The sequence below is a fragment of the Poromitra crassiceps genome (genome assembly GCF_964638095.1).
Source record: "Poromitra crassiceps genome assembly, chromosome: 17".
Lineage (NCBI taxonomy): Eukaryota > Metazoa > Chordata > Actinopteri > Beryciformes > Melamphaidae > Poromitra > Poromitra crassiceps.
The window spans coordinates 11702163-11719876 of record NC_139635.1 but is presented as its reverse complement, the minus strand read 5'-3'; the positions used below and the strand labels follow the sequence as shown (position 1 = coordinate 11719876).

At 45.7% G+C, this 17714-nt stretch overlaps 1 protein-coding gene across 1 annotated transcript in view; it reads right to left on the bottom strand.

Moving 5' to 3' along the window:
* Window positions 1-16335, bottom strand: part of esyt2a (extended synaptotagmin-like protein 2a) — a 148792-nt gene extending 132457 nt beyond the window's left edge. Inside the window, exons 1-2 of the mRNA XM_083653608.1 lie at window positions 16213-16335; window positions 14710-15121 (exon numbers count right to left, since the gene is read on the bottom strand). Coding sequence (XP_083509734.1) covers window positions 14710-15114 — 405 coding nt within the window. The 5' untranslated portion in view covers window positions 15115-15121; window positions 16213-16335. The remainder of the gene's footprint in view (window positions 1-14709; window positions 15122-16212) is intronic.
* Window positions 16336-17714: the final 1379 nt, after the last annotated feature.

Below are 17714 nucleotides of genomic sequence, written 5' to 3'. Positions count from 1 at the left end.
TTGTGTCATTGTGATCTTGATTTATACATGTCCCTTTGCACTCTCTTTGAGGGGCGTGTACAATGTGCTCATGTAAATACCATGAAAGATATTGGTGTGTTTGTCTATATTCCATGAATCAATATACATGTTTTTTTTTACTTTGATATTCCTGGTGTAGCTGCATAATTATTATTTTTTATTTACAGTTATATAATTGTCTAAGCTCGACTGTTCTAGTCTTCTAGAGTGAAATGAACAGTGAACTCGGTGACATGATGACATTAGCAGAAATCACTGGTGACACAAACACACGTGTGTAAAAGGTCCAGAATGTACAATCCAACACTTTATCATTTAGCAAGAAGATGAAGAAACGCTATGGCAGAAATAATGTCTGAAATGATGGAGAGTTTCCAAATCTGAAAGCCTGGACTCTGTTTTATAAGAAGAGTTTCCCCTATAGCACTGTCACATGACTATAGCACTGTCACATGACTATAGCACTGTCACATGACTATAGCACTGTCACATGACTATAGCACTGTCATGTGACTATAGCACTGTCACGTGACTATAGCACTGTCACGTGACTATAGCACTGTCACATGACTATAGCACTGTCACATGACTATAGCACTGTCACATGACTATAGCACTGTCACGTGACTATAGCACTGTCACATGACTATAGCACTGTCACATGACTATAGCACTGTCACGTGACTATAGCACTGTCACATGACTATAGCACTGTCACATGACTATAGCACTGTCACGTGACTATAGCACTGTCACATGACTATAGCACTGTCACGTGACTATAGCACTGTCACGTGACTATAGCACTGTCACATGACTATAGCACTGTCACATGACTATAGCACTGTCACATGACTATAGCACTGTCACATGACTATAGCACTGTCACATGACTATAGCACTGTCACGTGACTATAGCACTGTCACATGACTATAGCACTGTCACATGCTGTGTTTGAGGACACCCTTGATGTGGGATATGCAGATGACATCGGGCTGTCGAGAGCCATTCCCATATCCAACATCATGTCAGACACATCAATGCGCCTGGAGGCACAAAGGCTGGACGAGTGGGCAGCAAAGAACAAAATGACGCTCAACGGGAAAAAGTCAGTTGAGCTGCGCATATGTTTTGCCCGGGACCCACCACAACCTCCCCCCCCGCTGATGCTGGGGGGACAGGAAGTTCCTGTTGTGGAAACAACAAAGTATCTCGGATACCACCTGGATCAAAAGCTGACTGGAGATGTGCACATCGAAAAAGCAATAAAAACTGCCTCCAAGCGGCTGCACTATCTCACTGTCATGGCGAGACACGGTCTACCTGCAGATGACCTCATCACCATCTACACCACTCTCATCAGGCCGTGTCTGGAATACAGCTCAGTGCTCTTGGTGGGATGCTCTAAAAAACAACAGGCAGAGCTAGAGCGAGTCCAGACACGTGCCTGCAAAATGATCAGAAGGAGAGCTGGTGAGATCTCACAACCCCTGCCGTCACTCCAGACCAGGAGGGAGGAGGCTGCAGTGAAGCTGGTCAGGAACATGCATGATGAGCAACATCCTCTGCATGACCTGCTCCCTCCAACACGAGGCAGCTGCACTGCCAGGACACTGAGGAACCAACACAAGCTGGCTGAACCCAAGGCCAAGACCAGCAGGCTGAAAAATTCAACCCTGCATACTGCAGTCAGACTGTTCAATGACAATGAAAAATAATACACTGCTACCTGCCCTTGCTTTGCTGCCCTGAAATATTCTTAACCTAAAATTTGTTTTGTATGTAGCTTATCTTTTATGTATGATTCTCTGTAAAGTTCTGCAGTTTTTCAGTGGGGCCTTGGCTCCACTGCAAGCATGAATTAATAAAATCAAATAAAATCAAATGACTATTAGAGATGCTGCGATCCGATCATGTGATCGGATATCGGCGCGATATCAGCCAAAAAACATGGATCGGATCGGATCGGATTCCAGCGAAAATGACCGATCCAATCCAAGGCTCCGATATAAGCACTCCATTCCATGACTCCGCTCCAGGATTTCTATCCAGCATGCAGCAGCAGCAGCAGCAGCAGCAGCAGCACACAGAGGCCGCGTTGAGCCTAGGATGGCCAGGGCCAAAACGTCAGACACACCCGTCCTTAACCTATGTGCGATTCGAAATCACGCGTCCGCACCATAGACTGGCAAACATGGCCGCCCCCAGTGTGGCTGTCTGACAGTTTCAAATTATAACAAAACAACCACTATTGCAATTTGCAATACATGTCCCGCAAGGTTTCTGAGATTAGGGGAAAGTCTGAGCTGGCGTTACGCTAAACCAAACGTGGGGATGAGGCAGCGGATTTGTTTTGGCGTTAACGTTAGCTGTTGTGATGATGGCTAACGGGGCTAACGTTAGCTAGCTGGTTAGGCTATCTAGTTGCAGGGCAGCGCTCCACAAGCTTGTTGTGACCAAAACCCCCGCATTTAAAGCATTTCATACTCCCAGAGCTGGCGTAAACCATAGAGAACCTCATGCATTAGCCTACTCAAAATGAAACGTCCAGGGTTTGTGTCTCCAAAATCAACTAACGTTAACGTTACATGCAAGCTAACGTAGCTAGCTGCGGAGCACTCGATCTATAAGGAAAACGAATGCGCACATAGCCTACATAATTGTCAACATCACATACATGTATTTTCTTTAATCTAGACTACAGGCATCATTTTTCAGTCAAAAGTGAAACGACACAGATATGATGGCGTATAGTGAGGCTTTCCATGCCTCACTATAGAACTGGCCCCATGCAAAATTCAGACCGCTTATATGTTGCCGTCATGCCAATAAGAAAGCAGCTAGGCTTTCGGTTCTATAAAAGCCATTATTTTTTGTATTGACTATTGAGTGATACACTTTACAAAAAAAATATATTATATCACAATAGTGTTGTCAGATTTGCTTAGGTCAGAGCTATGGAATTTTAAATCATCCATCTTTGCTCACAACATTTGCCCTTTCTTTCTTCTTCTTTTTTACCCCAGGTGTGCATAAAATACAGGTTAAGAACTTATGGAAAAGTCATGGAAATGAATTAGATGAACTAAATCGTTTACATACTATATTACCAAAGCACACACATACTAACCCTAAAAATGTTTGTTGCCTGCTAGCTATCAGACAGCATAGAGAGACTTAAATATGTGCTGTATCGGTATCGGATCGAAATCGGTATCGAATCGGGTATCGAAATTTGATCGGAATCGGATCGGTTTTGAGCTAAAATATCGAAATCGGATCGGAATTGAAAAATCTCGATCGCAGCATCTCTAATGACTATAGCACTGTCACGTGACTATAGCACTGTCACGTGACTATAACACTGTCACGTGAGTATAGCACTGTCACATGACTATAGCACTGTCACGTGACGTGACTATAGCACTGTCACATGACTATAGCACTGTCACATGACTATAGCACTGTCACGTGACTATAGCACTGTCACATGACTATAGCACTGTCACATGACTATAGCACTGTCACATGACTATAGCACTGTCACATGACTATAGCACTGTCACATGACTATAGCACTGTCACGTGACTATAGCACTGTCACATGACTATAGCACTGTCACATGACTATAGCACTGTCACGTGACTATAGCACTGTCACATGACTATAGCACTGTCACATGACTATAGCACTGTCACATGACTATAGCACTGTCACATGACTATAGCACTGTCACGTGACTATAGCACTGTCACATGACTATAGCACTGTCACATGACTATAGCACTGTCACATGACTATAGCACTGTCACGTGACTATAGCACTGTCACGTGAGTATAGCACTGTCACGTGACTATAGCACTGTCACATGACTATAGCACTGTCACGTGACTATAGCACTGTCACGTGACTATAGCACTGTCACGTGACTATAGCACTGTCACATGACTATAGCACTGTCACATGACTATAGCACTGTCACGTGACGTGACTATAGCACTGTCAGCACTGTCATGTGACTATAGCACTGTCAGCACTGTCACATGACTATAGCACTGTCACGTGACTATAGCACTGTCACGTGACTATAGCACTGTCAGCACTGTCATGTGACTATAGCACTGTCACGTGACTATAGCACTGTCAGCACTGTCATGTGACTATAGCACTGTCACGTGACTATAGCACTGTCACATGACTATAGCACTGTCACATGACTATAGCACTGTCACGTGACTATAGCACTGTCAGCACTGTCATGTGACTATAGCACTGTCACGTGACTATAGCACTGTCACGTGACTATAGCACTGTCACGTGACTATAGCACTGTCAGCACTGTCATGTGACTATAGCACTGTCACATGACTTTAGCACTGTCACGTGACTATAGCACTGTCACGTGACTATAGCACTGTCACATGACTATAGCACTGTCACGTGACTATAGCACTGTCAGCACTGTCATGTGACTATAGCACTGTCACGTGACTATAGCACTGTCACATGACTATAGCACTGTCACATGACTATAGCACTGTCACGTGACTATAGCACTGTCAGCACTGTCATGTGACTATAGCACTGTCACGTGACTATAGCACTGTCACGTGACTATAGCACTGTCACGTGACTATAGCACTGTCACATGACTATAGCACTGTCACGTGACTATAGCACTGTCAGCACTGTCATGTGACTATAGCACTGCCACATGACTATAGCACTGTCACGTGACTATAGCACTGCCACATGACTATAGCTCTGTCACATGACTATAGCACTGCCACATGACTATAGCACTGTCACGTGACTATAGCACTGCCACATGACTATAGCTCTGTCACGTGACTATAGCACTGTCACGTGACTATAGCACTGTCACATGACTATAGCACTGTCACGTGACTATAGCACTGTCACGTGACTATAGCACTGTCACATGACTATAGCACTGCCACATGACTATAGCACTGCCACATGACTATAGCACTGTCACATGACTATAGCACTGTCATGTGACTATAGCACTGTCACATGACTATAGCACTGTCACGTGACTATAGCTCTGTCACATGACTATAGCACTGTCACATGACTATAGCACTGTCACATGACTATAGCACTGTCATGTGACTATAGCACTGTCACATGACTATAGCACTGCCACATGACTATAGCACTGTCATGTGACTATAGCACTGCCACATGACTATAGCACTGTCACGTGACTATAGCACTGCCACATGACTATAGCACTGTCATGTGACTATAGCTCTGTCACATGACTATAGCACTGCCACATGACTATAGCACTGTCACGTGACTATAGCACTCTCACATGACTATAGCACTGCCACATGACTATAGCACTGTCACGTGACTATAGCACTGTCACATGACTATAGCACTGTCACGTGACTATAGCACTGTCACGTGACTATAGCACTGTCACATGACTATAGCACTGTCACGTGACTAGATGCACTGTCACATGACTATAGCACTGTCACATGACTAGATGCACTGTCACATGACTATAGCACTGTCACATGACTAGATGCACTGTCACATGACTAGATGCACTGTCACATGACTATAGCACTGTCACATGACTATAGCACTGTCACATGACTATAGCACTGTCACATGACTATAGCACTGTCACGTGACTATAGCACTGTCACACTATAGCACTGTCACATGACTATAGCACTGTCACATGACTAGATGCACTGTCACATGACTAGATGCACTGTCACATGACTATAGCACTGTCACATGACTAGATGCACTGTCACATGACTATAGCACTGTCACGTGACTATAGCACTGTCACACTATAGCACTGTCACATGACTATAGCACTGTCACATGACTAGATGCACTGTCACATGACTAGATGCACTGTCACATGACTATAGCACTGTCACATGACTAGATGCACTGTCACATGACTATAGCACTGTCACGTGACTATAGCACTGTCACGTGACTATAGCACTGTCACGTGACTATAGCACCGTCACATGACTAGATGCACTGTCACATGACTATAGCACTGTCACATGACTAGATGCTTTCCAGGTACAATACAGAATGGTTTTAAACACACGTCTGTCTGGGAGGACTTGAGGTGAGGTTTGAGTCATCTTCACACATTCCTGCTCTGTGTGAGTGAACTGCTGCAGCTGCTCGCACATTCTCCACTTTGCTTGTCTTGGAAGTGGACATTTTTGTGTTCCACACGATGCAGACCTCATGTTGGGTTTACAACTATACAAAATGTATTGTATGTATGTACATTGGTACTAAACAAGATTTTTTTAAATAATTAGAAAAATCTGCACATGCTGAAAAACACATAAAGACTGAATTTTAAAAAGTAATGCATTTCTTTATTTCCAAAGCATTTGGAAAATACGGTAACCGATATTAGCATTGCAACATCGGACCGATGCCGATATATTAAAAAATGACTAACATCGGCCGATACCGATATGATTGCTGATATATCATGCATCCCTAATAGATAGATAGATAGATAGATAGATAGATAGATAGATAGATAGATAGATAGATAGATAGATAGATAGAGAGAGAGAGAGAGAGAGAGAGAGAGAGAGCAGCCATAATGCTGATGTGATGAACTTGAGTTTGATTGACAGCCCTGAAACAAAGTGTCTTGATGTTTTGTTTGTCTGATGAAAGGAAACCTGAGTGAACTCGACACTTTAGAGAAAGGAAGTGAACAGATTAGCATATCCTTCACATCATGAGCAAGCAGTCAGTCAGCGGTGAACTTTGACCCCTGAGAGAGACTCAGCTGACAGTGTGTTCCTGTCCTTTCACACACAGATACTTTATCTGCCATTCACCTGCACGTCATGTAAAAGTCAAAGTGAAGATTAGATGCTTACAGACTCATCCTGCTGGGGTTTCTAACTAACTCAACACTCTGTTGTAGTGCTGATAGGGCCATATGAAATCACTTTTGTTTTTTACAAATTATTATCTTTTCCATTTTAATTTGAATCTTAATTTAGCAGTTAGTGGTGGGCTGCGCAGACAACAAATGTAAAAAAAAATCGCCTATTAAAGTTTTTTTGTACTCCTGAGCAAAACAAGAAAGCCATTCCTGGTCAAATAATAAAGGCTAAATAATAACTGCATTTAAGAAAGTCAACAAAAGCGCCAGATGAGTGACCTTTCCGACGGCTATTTACGCCGCCCTCCTGAACGAGCAATTAAAGTGTTCTTTGAACTGAGCATGAAAATAGAGACGATCATGTGTCAGAGATGTTGCTCTCTATCCCTTGTTGCGAATGCTATTATTGTCACCTTATCAGTGTCTCTAGTTCAAGCACCATTGCACCAGTGGTGGCTTAAAGGTTGGAGAAGCGAGCTTGTGACCGGCACGTCGTTGGTTCAATCCCCGGAACCGGCAGGATAAATCTGGGTGGGGAAAGTGAAAAGGCAGTGCTTGCCCCTCCCTCATTACTAGGGCTGGGTATTGGCAAGGACCTCACGACACGATACGTATCATGAATGATACATGGGTCACGACACGATTGTATTGCGACACAATAGATATTGCGATACTGTACATAATTGACTGAAAATTTAAAAAATACAGCTGAAAATACAACTCGCTCTGTACTGTACCACCTTGTCATCACTTTATATTGATAAATTAGTGGACAAATTGAGTCAAAACTACTGTTGAATGTGTTACGACGTTCAGTGAAAAAAGTATTATTATTGTGTCACTGAACACACGGCTGTGCAAAGAATCGATATGGCGATATATCACAATATTCTTTCTGAAATATCGATACAGTATTGCGGAAACAAATATCGCGATATATTGCCGTATCGATTTTATTGCACAGCCCTTACTCATTACCACCACTGAGGTGCCCTTGAGCAAGGCCCTAAACCCCAACTGCTCCAGTGGAGCTGCTCAGTGGCCAGCAGATCAGACATGTGGTTGTACGGGTCAGCTTCCAGGTGTGAATGTGAATGTGAACAGGGCACTTCTGAAATAAAAAAAAATTAAAATAAAAAGTGGAATGTCTTCTAGGAAGCATTGCAGAGCTGGTAATTTCAAGATAAAGAGACTGCAACTTTTGGGGCAACTACCAGTGTGCAACAGCGCCCGAGCAGTTGTCTCGTATGGCTGCTTTAGCCACTTTGGAGTATCTAGTTGCCAGGAAGTAATTTATAGATCTTTGACACTGTGTCTCAATTTGTTGTTGGGAGCAGTGTCATCTACATGCTTGTGTTTCACCATCGCCATGACAACACCATAATATTGCATGAAGTGACAAGACTGACCACAAAGCCTCACATGTAGGAGTCTGGAGAGACTGACCACAAAGCCTCACATGCAGAAGTCTGGAGAGACTGACCATGAAGCCTCACATGCAGGAGTCTGGAAAGACTGACCATGAAGCCTCACATGCAGGAGTCTGGAGAGACTGACCATGAAGCCTCACATGCAGGAGTCTGGAGAGACTGACCACGAAGCCTCACATGCAGAAGTCTGGAGAGACTGACCATGAAGCCTCACATGCAGGAGTCTGGAAAGACTGACCACAAAGCCTCACATGCAGGAGTCTGGGGAGACTGACCATGAAGCCTCACATGCAGGAGTCTGGAGAGACTGACCACAAAGCCTCACATGGAGGAGTCTGGAGAGACTGACCACAAAGCCTCACATGGAGGAGTCTGGAGAGACTGACCACAAAGCCTCACATGTAGGAGTCTGGAGAGACTGACCACAAAGCCTCACATGAAGCAGTCTGGAGAGACTGACCATGAAGCCTCACATGCAGCGGTCTGGAGAGACTGACCACAAAGCCTCACATGGAGGAGTCTGGAGAGACTGACCACAAAGCCTCACATGAATGAGTCTGGAGAGACTGACCACAAAGCCTCACATGTAGGAGTCTGGAAAGACTGACCATGAAGCCTCACATGCAGGAGTCTGGAAAGACTGACCATGAAGCCTCACATGCAGGAGTCTGGAAAGACTGACCATTAAGCCTCACATGCAGGAGTCTGGAAAGACTGACCATGAAGCCTCACATGCAGGAGTCTGGAAAGACTGACCATGTAGCCTCACATGCAGGAGTCTGGAGAGACTGACCACAAAGCCTCACATGCAGGAGTCTGGAGAGACTGACCATGAAGCCTCACATGCAGGAGTCTGGAGAGACTGACCACAAAGCCTCACATGCAGGAGTCTGGAGAGACTGACCATGAAGCCTCACATGCAGGAGTCTGGAGAGACTGACCACAAAGCCTCACATGGAGGAGTCTGGAGAGACTGACCATGAAGCCTCACATGCAGGAGTCTGGAGAGACTGACCACAAAGCCTCACATGGAGGAGTCTGGAGAGACTGACCATGAAGCCTCACATGCAGGAGTCTGGAGAGACTGACCACAAAGCCTCACATAGAGGAGTCTGGAGAGACTGACCATGAAGCCTCACATGCAGGAGTCTGGAGAGACTGACCACAAAGCCTCACATGCAGGAGTCTGGAGAGACTGACCACAAAGCCTCACATGCAGGAGTCTGGAAAGACTGACCATGAAGCCTCACATGGAGGAGTCTGGAGAGACTGACCACAAAGCCTCACATGCAGGAGTCTGGAGAGACTGACCATGAAGCCTCACATGCAGGAGTCTGGAGAGACTGACCATGAAGCCTCACATGCAGGAGTCTGGAGAGACTGACCACAAAGCCTCACATGGAGGAGTCTGGAGAGACTGACCACAAAGCCTCACATGGAGGAGTCTGGAGAGACTGACCACAAAGCCTCACATGTAGGAGTCTGGAGAGACTGACCACAAAGCCTCACATGCAGCAGTCTGGAGAGACTGACCATGAAGCCTCACATGCAGCGGTCTGGAGAGACTGACCACAAAGCCTCACATGGAGGAGTCTGGAGAGACTGACCACAAAGCCTCACATGAATGAGTCTGGAGAGACTGACCACAAAGCCTCACATGTAGGAGTCTGGAAAGACTGACCATGAAGCCTCACATGCAGGAGTCTGGAAAGACTGACCATGAAGCCTCACATGCAGGAGTCTGGAAAGACTGACCATTAAGCCTCACATGCAGGAGTCTGGAAAGACTGACCATGAAGCCTCACATGCAGGAGTCTGGAAAGACTGACCATGTAGCCTCACATGCAGGAGTCTGGAGAGACTGACCACAAAGCCTCACATGCAGGAGTCTGGAGAGACTGACCATGAAGCCTCACATGCAGGAGTCTGGAGAGACTGACCACAAAGCCTCACATGCAGGAGTCTGGAGAGACTGACCATGAAGCCTCACATGCAGGAGTCTGGAGAGACTGACCACAAAGCCTCACATGGAGGAGTCTGGAGAGACTGACCATGAAGCCTCACATGCAGGAGTCTGGAGAGACTGACCACAAAGCCTCACATGGAGGAGTCTGGAGAGACTGACCATGAAGCCTCACATGCAGGAGTCTGGAGAGACTGACCACAAAGCCTCACATAGAGGAGTCTGGAGAGACTGACCATGAAGCCTCACATGCAGGAGTCTGGAGAGACTGACCACAAAGCCTCACATGCAGGAGTCTGGAGAGACTGACCACAAAGCCTCACATGCAGGAGTCTGGAAAGACTGACCATGAAGCCTCACATGGAGGAGTCTGGAGAGACTGACCATGAAGCCTCACATGCAGGAGTCTGGAGAGACTGACCATGAAGCCTCACATGCAGGAGTCTGGAGAGACTGACCATGAAGCCTCACATGCAGGAGTCTGGAATGACTGACCATGAAGCCTCACATGCAGGAGTCTGGAGAGACTGACCACAAAGCCTCACATGGAGGAGTCTGGAGAGACTGACCATGAAGCCTCACATGCAGGAGTCTGGAGAGACTGACCACAAAGCCTCACATGCAGGAGTCTGGGGAGACTGACCACAAAGCCTCACATGCAGGAGTCTGGAAAGACTGACCATGAAGCCTCACATGGAGGAGTCTGGAGAGACTGACCATGAAGCCTCACATGCAGGAGTCTGGAGAGACTGACCATGAAGCCTCACATGCAGGAGTCTGGAGAGACTGACCATGAAGCCTCAAATGCAGGAGTCTGGAGAGACTGACCATGAAGCCTCACATGCAGGAGTCTGGAGAGACTGACCACAAAGCCTCACATGCAGGAGTCTGGAGAGACTGACCATGAAGCCTCACATGCAGGAGTCTGGAGAGACTGACCACAAAGCCTCACATGCAGGAGTCTGGAGAGACTGACCACAAAGCCTCACATGCAGGAGTCTGGAGAGACTGACCATGAAGCCTCACATGCAGGAGTCTGGAAAGACTGACCATGAAGCCTCACATGGAGGAGTCTGGAGAGACTGACCATGAAGCCTCACATGCAGGAGTCTGGAGAGACTGACCATGAAGCCTCACATGCAGGAGTCTGGAGAGACTGACCATGAAGCCTCACATGCAGGAGTCTGGAATGACTGACCATGAAGCCTCACATGCAGGAGTCTGGAGAGACTGACCACAAAGCCTCACATGGAGGAGTCTGGAGAGACTGACCATGAAGCCTCACATGCAGGAGTCTGGAGAGACTGACCACAAAGCCTCACATGCAGGAGTCTGGAGAGACTGACCACAAAGCCTCACATGCAGGAGTCTGGAAAGACTGACCATGAAGCCTCACATGGAGGAGTCTGGAGAGACTGACCATGAAGCCTCACATGCAGGAGTCTGGAGAGACTGACCATGAAGCCTCACATGCAGGAGTCTGGAGAGACTGACCATGAAGCCTCACATGCAGGAGTCTGGAGAGACTGACCATGAAGCCTCACATGCAGGAGTCTGGAGAGACTGACCACAAAGCCTCACATGCAGGAGTCTGGAGAGACTGACCATGAAGCCTCACATGCAGGAGTCTGGAGAGACTGACCACAAAGCCTCACATGCAGGAGTCTGGAGAGACTGACCACAAAGCCTCACATGCAGGAGTCTGGAGAGACTGACCATGAAGCCTCACATGCAGGAGTCTGGAGAGACTGACCACAAAGCCTCACATGGAGGAGTCTGGAGAGACTGACCATGAAGCCTCACATGCAGGAGTCTGGAGAGACTGACCACAAAGCCTCACATGGAGGAGTCTGGAGAGACTGACCATGAAGCCTCACATGCAGGAGTCTGGAGAGACTGACCACAAAGCCTCACATGGAGGAGTCTGGAGAGACTGACCATGAAGCCTCACATGGAGGAGTCTGGAGAGACGGACCACAAAGCCTCACATGCAGGAGTCTGGAGAGACTGACCATGAAGCCTCACATGCAGGAGTCTGGAGAGACTGACCACAAAGCCTCACATGGAGGAGTCTGGAGAGACTGACCACAAAGCCTCACATGGAGGAGTCTGGAGAGACTGACCATGAAGCCTCACATGGAGGAGTCTGGAGAGACTGACCACAAAGCCTCACATGGAGGAGTCTGGAGAGACTGACCATGAAGCCTCACATGGAGGAGTCTGGAGAGACTGACCATGAAGCCTCACATGCAGACTGACCATGAAGCCTCACGTGGAGGAGTCTGGAGAGACTGACCATAAAGTCCTCACATGCAGGAGTCTAGAGAGACTGACCATGAAGCCTCACATGGAGGAGTCTGGAGAGACTGACCATGAAGCCTCACATGCAGGAGTCTGGAAAGACTGACCATGAAGCCTCACATGGAGGAGTCTGGAGAGACTGACCATGAAACCAAACAGGGAAATTTACAGAGTGGCCGCCTGCCCGGTCCTTTGATTTGGTTAAATGTGGAAAAGGAATGCATAAGGGTGTGTTTTGCGATGTACTTTGTTTTGTAGAAAGACAGTAAATTATACTAATCCTGGAAACCTATCTCTACTAGTGCACGTTTACCATATAGAAATGCAGGAAACGGGTTAAACAAACACCAGTCGATTTTTGGCTGTGGCCAAAATATCTCTAGCACCTAGACCTTTTGGCTGCAAGCAGCAGCAATTAGAGATGAATGATATTGAGGAAACGTATGATTGTGAGAAGACGTCAGTGTGCAGGACTTTCTGAGTTTGAGAAGGATGAAAGCTTTTTAATCAATATTGTACTTGATTCATGGACCAAAGATGGAGTCAAACAGCTTCTTTTGGACGCCTCTCTCAGCAATTAATTGTAGCCTCTGCAATTTGGAAATTGCATAAATTCATATCTGGAGCTCCTAATGAGAGATGTCAAGTCTCTTATGAATGAGTGTTCTATCATCTGCTGGATGCCATCCAGTCTGCTTAGAACACTGCAGAGCTAAAACTAAGGGATTCAAAGCATGTACTGTGTTATCCTCACTCCTTCATCTATTAGAATACAGTATCAGCATTGATAAGTTGACATTATTATTAGTAGACATTTCCTTAATGTGAATGCAACCAAAAATTAAAATAAAGATTGTTCACAAGTCCCATATCTCGAGTCAGAGTCAAGTCTTTTGAGGACGAGTCTCAAGCCAAGTCTCAAGTCACTGTGTGTGTGACTTAAGGGCGACTCAAGTCCAAGTCGCAAGTCCAAGTCCCCATCTATGGATCCTATTCTAGTCTACAATGTTTTCAGCTGGTCAGAATGTGAAACTTGAGATAGTCTGGTTAGAGTGCAACATTTTGGATAAGAATAAATAGTATTAACACATTGACTGCCAGCCCTTTTTTCAATGCTGTAGGTAGCTTCTGCCAGGCCGTTTTTTGAGGATTCTGGCTCATTTTAAAAGAGCCGAGGATTCTTTTCTGCTTGGAGTTTGTGAACACAAAGTTCACAAAAGTACTAATAGAATGTGTGCTTTCTCTGTCTAAAAGAGTTAGTTTGTAGAGTTAGTAGTTATGTAGATATTAGCCGTTGAGTACAGCATGGTTTCAGCTGTCTGAGAGTGGAAGCTGAGATAATCGCAGTTTTGTGAAATTCAATCAAACAGGCAGAACAGTCACTTTAACGATTTATTTTTGGCATCAGTGAGAGATCAGACATCTAAACAATATAGTTCCGAACGCCCTCTCCTTCAACTCCTCCCTCCGTGGGCGTGTCTAGTGGCTTTCAGCCTGCGTTTGTCACAAGCTCGCTGCAGCCTCGCTCCCTGGCAGCGAGTTTGAGCAGCCTCCCTCCCTGGCAGCGAGTGTATGAGAATGAGGCTCGTTCGTTTCTGGGTTTTCGGAATGCGTGCGATTCTGGCCTTTCTGCGGGCGTTTCAAAGTGTGTTTTACACATAATATATTATGCAAATTTGCAATCCCCCGTGTGCTGCTGCTGGCGCAGCCCGAGAGCGGCGAGTCTGGTGACTGATGACTGTAAAATCGGCAAGCCATTTCCTTGTGAATGGAGGAAGCACCCGCCTGAGGCGGCTGCTTTTGGTTGACTTTCTCTCTGTCGGGAGGGCACCGTCGCCACCTAGCTGGTCGGTAAAATAGATTATACACATTCTCTTCCTCCAATTCTGCTATAGGAGACGTAAAAGGGGTTGATCGATGTCCCCGTCAAAAAAAACAAATGTTTATGTAAGCCGAGATATCTCGTCCTTGGCACTTAACGGTTGGATCATGTAAGCCGAGATATCTCGTCCATGGCACTCAACGTGTTAATAAGAGTGTTGTAATCATTGTACAGGACTCACCCATGGTGGAAGCTCAGAAGTAGGCACAGTTTGCCTGGCTGCCTTCTCCTCATGCTGCAGGAATGCTAAGGCACGGTTGATCCTGTAGTCCTTCCCGCCGTGGTTTTTCCTCCACCAGAAAAACATGGCGAGTCCGATCAGAACCCAGCTGAAGCTGAACTCAAAGTATCCCAGGACGTAGATGGGGAAGATGACGGCGAACGTCTTGGCAAATTTAATCCACATCTGGGTGACGTCCGCCAGGGAGGACTGGGGCTCCTCTTCCAGCTCCGGGGCGAGTGGTGGGATGAGCGTGGAGCTCACTGGACTGCCTGGGGGGACGCCGGCCAGCCCGTTTGGCCCCACACCCGGTCCCATCGAACCCGCCGCCCCGGACCCGGCTCCTTGTACTCCACTGTTACTCATTTCCCCTCTGAAAAGACAATTTGGGTGGATGTTTACTGTAAATATCAGTGTACGGTACTGTTTTCTTTCCATTAGCAAAACTGTAGGTAGTCTGTTTATGAAAAAGAACGATAGCAATCCTATAATACATTTATCACACAGAAACTATGAAATATCATAAGCCAAAGGCAGACAAGTGATCGTTGATTATTGTGATATTGATTTCAGCCCTATTCCAACACATGTGATTCTCAAACTTTTTCATATCAAGGAGCCATAGTTGCGTCCACATTTTAAGGCCACAGACTGATTTTGTTTTTCTGTCAAACCAAATCTGAGAATATTTGTATTGCTAGATGTGATTTTGTCTAGAATTCCATAACTATCTGTAGGTTGAGAGCTAACAGTGAAACTATGATCAGAACTGCCATTCTTCTATATTCTCTACTTGGAACCCCTTCAAGGACCCCTGGTGCTCCATGGACCGCACGTTGAGAACTACTTCAGGCTGCAGGCTGAGCTGTCACCTCAAGGACTATTATCTATGCAGCAACCAAGCTCAATTAAAAAATCCGACAGTTTAGTGTTACCTTGCATTTATGGGAGAGGTGCGTACCCGCTAGAAGATGAGTTAAGATCAGAAACGAAACAGTAGCCGATACTTTCCAATTCGGCATACATCCAAAAGCCAGGCCAACACTTATTTGAACAACAGCTGAACTTTAAGAAGGGGTTGGACTGTTGTCATGCAGTCCTCTCTCCCCAAAACACACCGCCGTGGGCGGCTCCGCGCATCGTGAACACAGTGGAAAAGTTGAGATTGTACTGAGATGAGAGCTGTTGAAATGCTTACATGTGTGCCGAATCGAAGGGTATTTCCTCTCGACTCAAAACATATCTTGAGTCATGTTTTGGGCAGCGTGTACCGCCGCCGATACGCAAGGTAACATTAAATTGCCAGACTTTTGAACGGAGTCTGGTCTAACGTGACGTTCTCTCCACAGCAGACAGAACGACACGTATCACAGCTGTTACTTTAGCAGCACTGCGTAAACCCACTCAAACAACAACTTGTGTCGCCGCCTGTCTCTCTGTGCTGTGTGCAAACAAACAACTCACCACTGTCCGCCAGAGACATGCGGCCTTCCAGGAACACAAATACAAATCCAAAAGCCAAATTCACTGTCTCATGGCGCCTACTCCCACAGAGCTGTAGGCTGTAAGTGTAGTAATCCTTTCCCCTTCGTAGCCTACATCCTGATCTGAAGCGAGCAGCAGCCTGCTGCAGGAAACTGTCATCAGAGAGAGAGAGAGAGAGAGAGAGAGAGAGAGAGAGAGAGAGAGAGAGAGAGAGAGAGAGAGAGAGAGAGAGAGAGAGAGAGAGAGAGAGAGAGAGAGAGAGAGAGAGAGAGAGAGAGAGAGAGAGAGAGAGAGAGAGAGAGAGAGAGAGAGAGAGAGAGAGAGAGAGAGAGAGAGAGAGAGAGAGAGAGAGAGAGAGAGAGAGAGAGAGAGAGAGAGAGAGAGGGGGGGGGGGGGGGCTGAAGAGAGAGGGCAGGGCGCTACCTGGTGGTGGAAACAGTACCTATAAGTATGGTAATAGCAGAAAGTATTTTATGGTAAAGTTAAGTAAAGTAAGAATAGAATAGTTGTAGAATAATTGTTTTTATTATTATTTTTAAATGACTGGACTTTTTAAATAGGCACTACATTTTCTAAACACTGCTTTGTCTGATGTCTGTTTTTATTGTATGTATTAATGTATGTGACCTATGTGTGTTTCTAATGTGGAAATGTATTCTTGAGCTGCACTTTATGGAGCCTGTCAAAGGAGAATTTCTGTCACTGTGTGACAGACAATAAAGCTATCTTGAATCTTGAATCTTGAATAGAATAGAATAGAATAGAATAGAATAGAATAGAATAGAATAGAATAGAATAACGATTTTTCAGGTAAAGTTAGGTAAGATATGATATGATATGATAAGGTTCAAATAGAACAGAATACAATTAAAACTCAACTAAGCATAAAAGAATATAAGAAAGTTTTTCCAGGTAAGGTAAGGTCAGGTAAGATATAATATAATATAATAGAACTGGATGGACCCAGATTTACAGAAGAGAAGAGAAGAGAAGAGAAGAGAAGAGAAGAGAAGAGAAGATGTTTATCGTCACTCCGTTTGCACAAGTACACTCATGTGAAATTCTTAGGCCAGGAGGCTCTGCAGGACATACCAACACCCAATAAGTATGAAACATAGCATAAACTAGCAAATAAGCTAGCAATAACAATATACATTTGTAAAGAGAAAACGATAAGTGTGATGGCATTTTCACACATTGTGTTATATTATAAGTCAATCCTTTCGAGTCTTCTTAATTGATTGAGAATCAATAGATTTCCATCACAATAAGCAATGATAAGCAATAATAATATAAATGTGAAAAGACCCTTTAGGGTCGTGTCAAAGCATATCTGGGGGACTTGCAGGGTCTACTCTTTAGCCGATACGTAGCCTAGCATGCTAAACACTGCTGATATTTTATTTATGTTTTCAAGAATATAGACGATTCATTAGATTTCAATGGACGCCCGTATGGAATAACGTCATATGGATTACAAA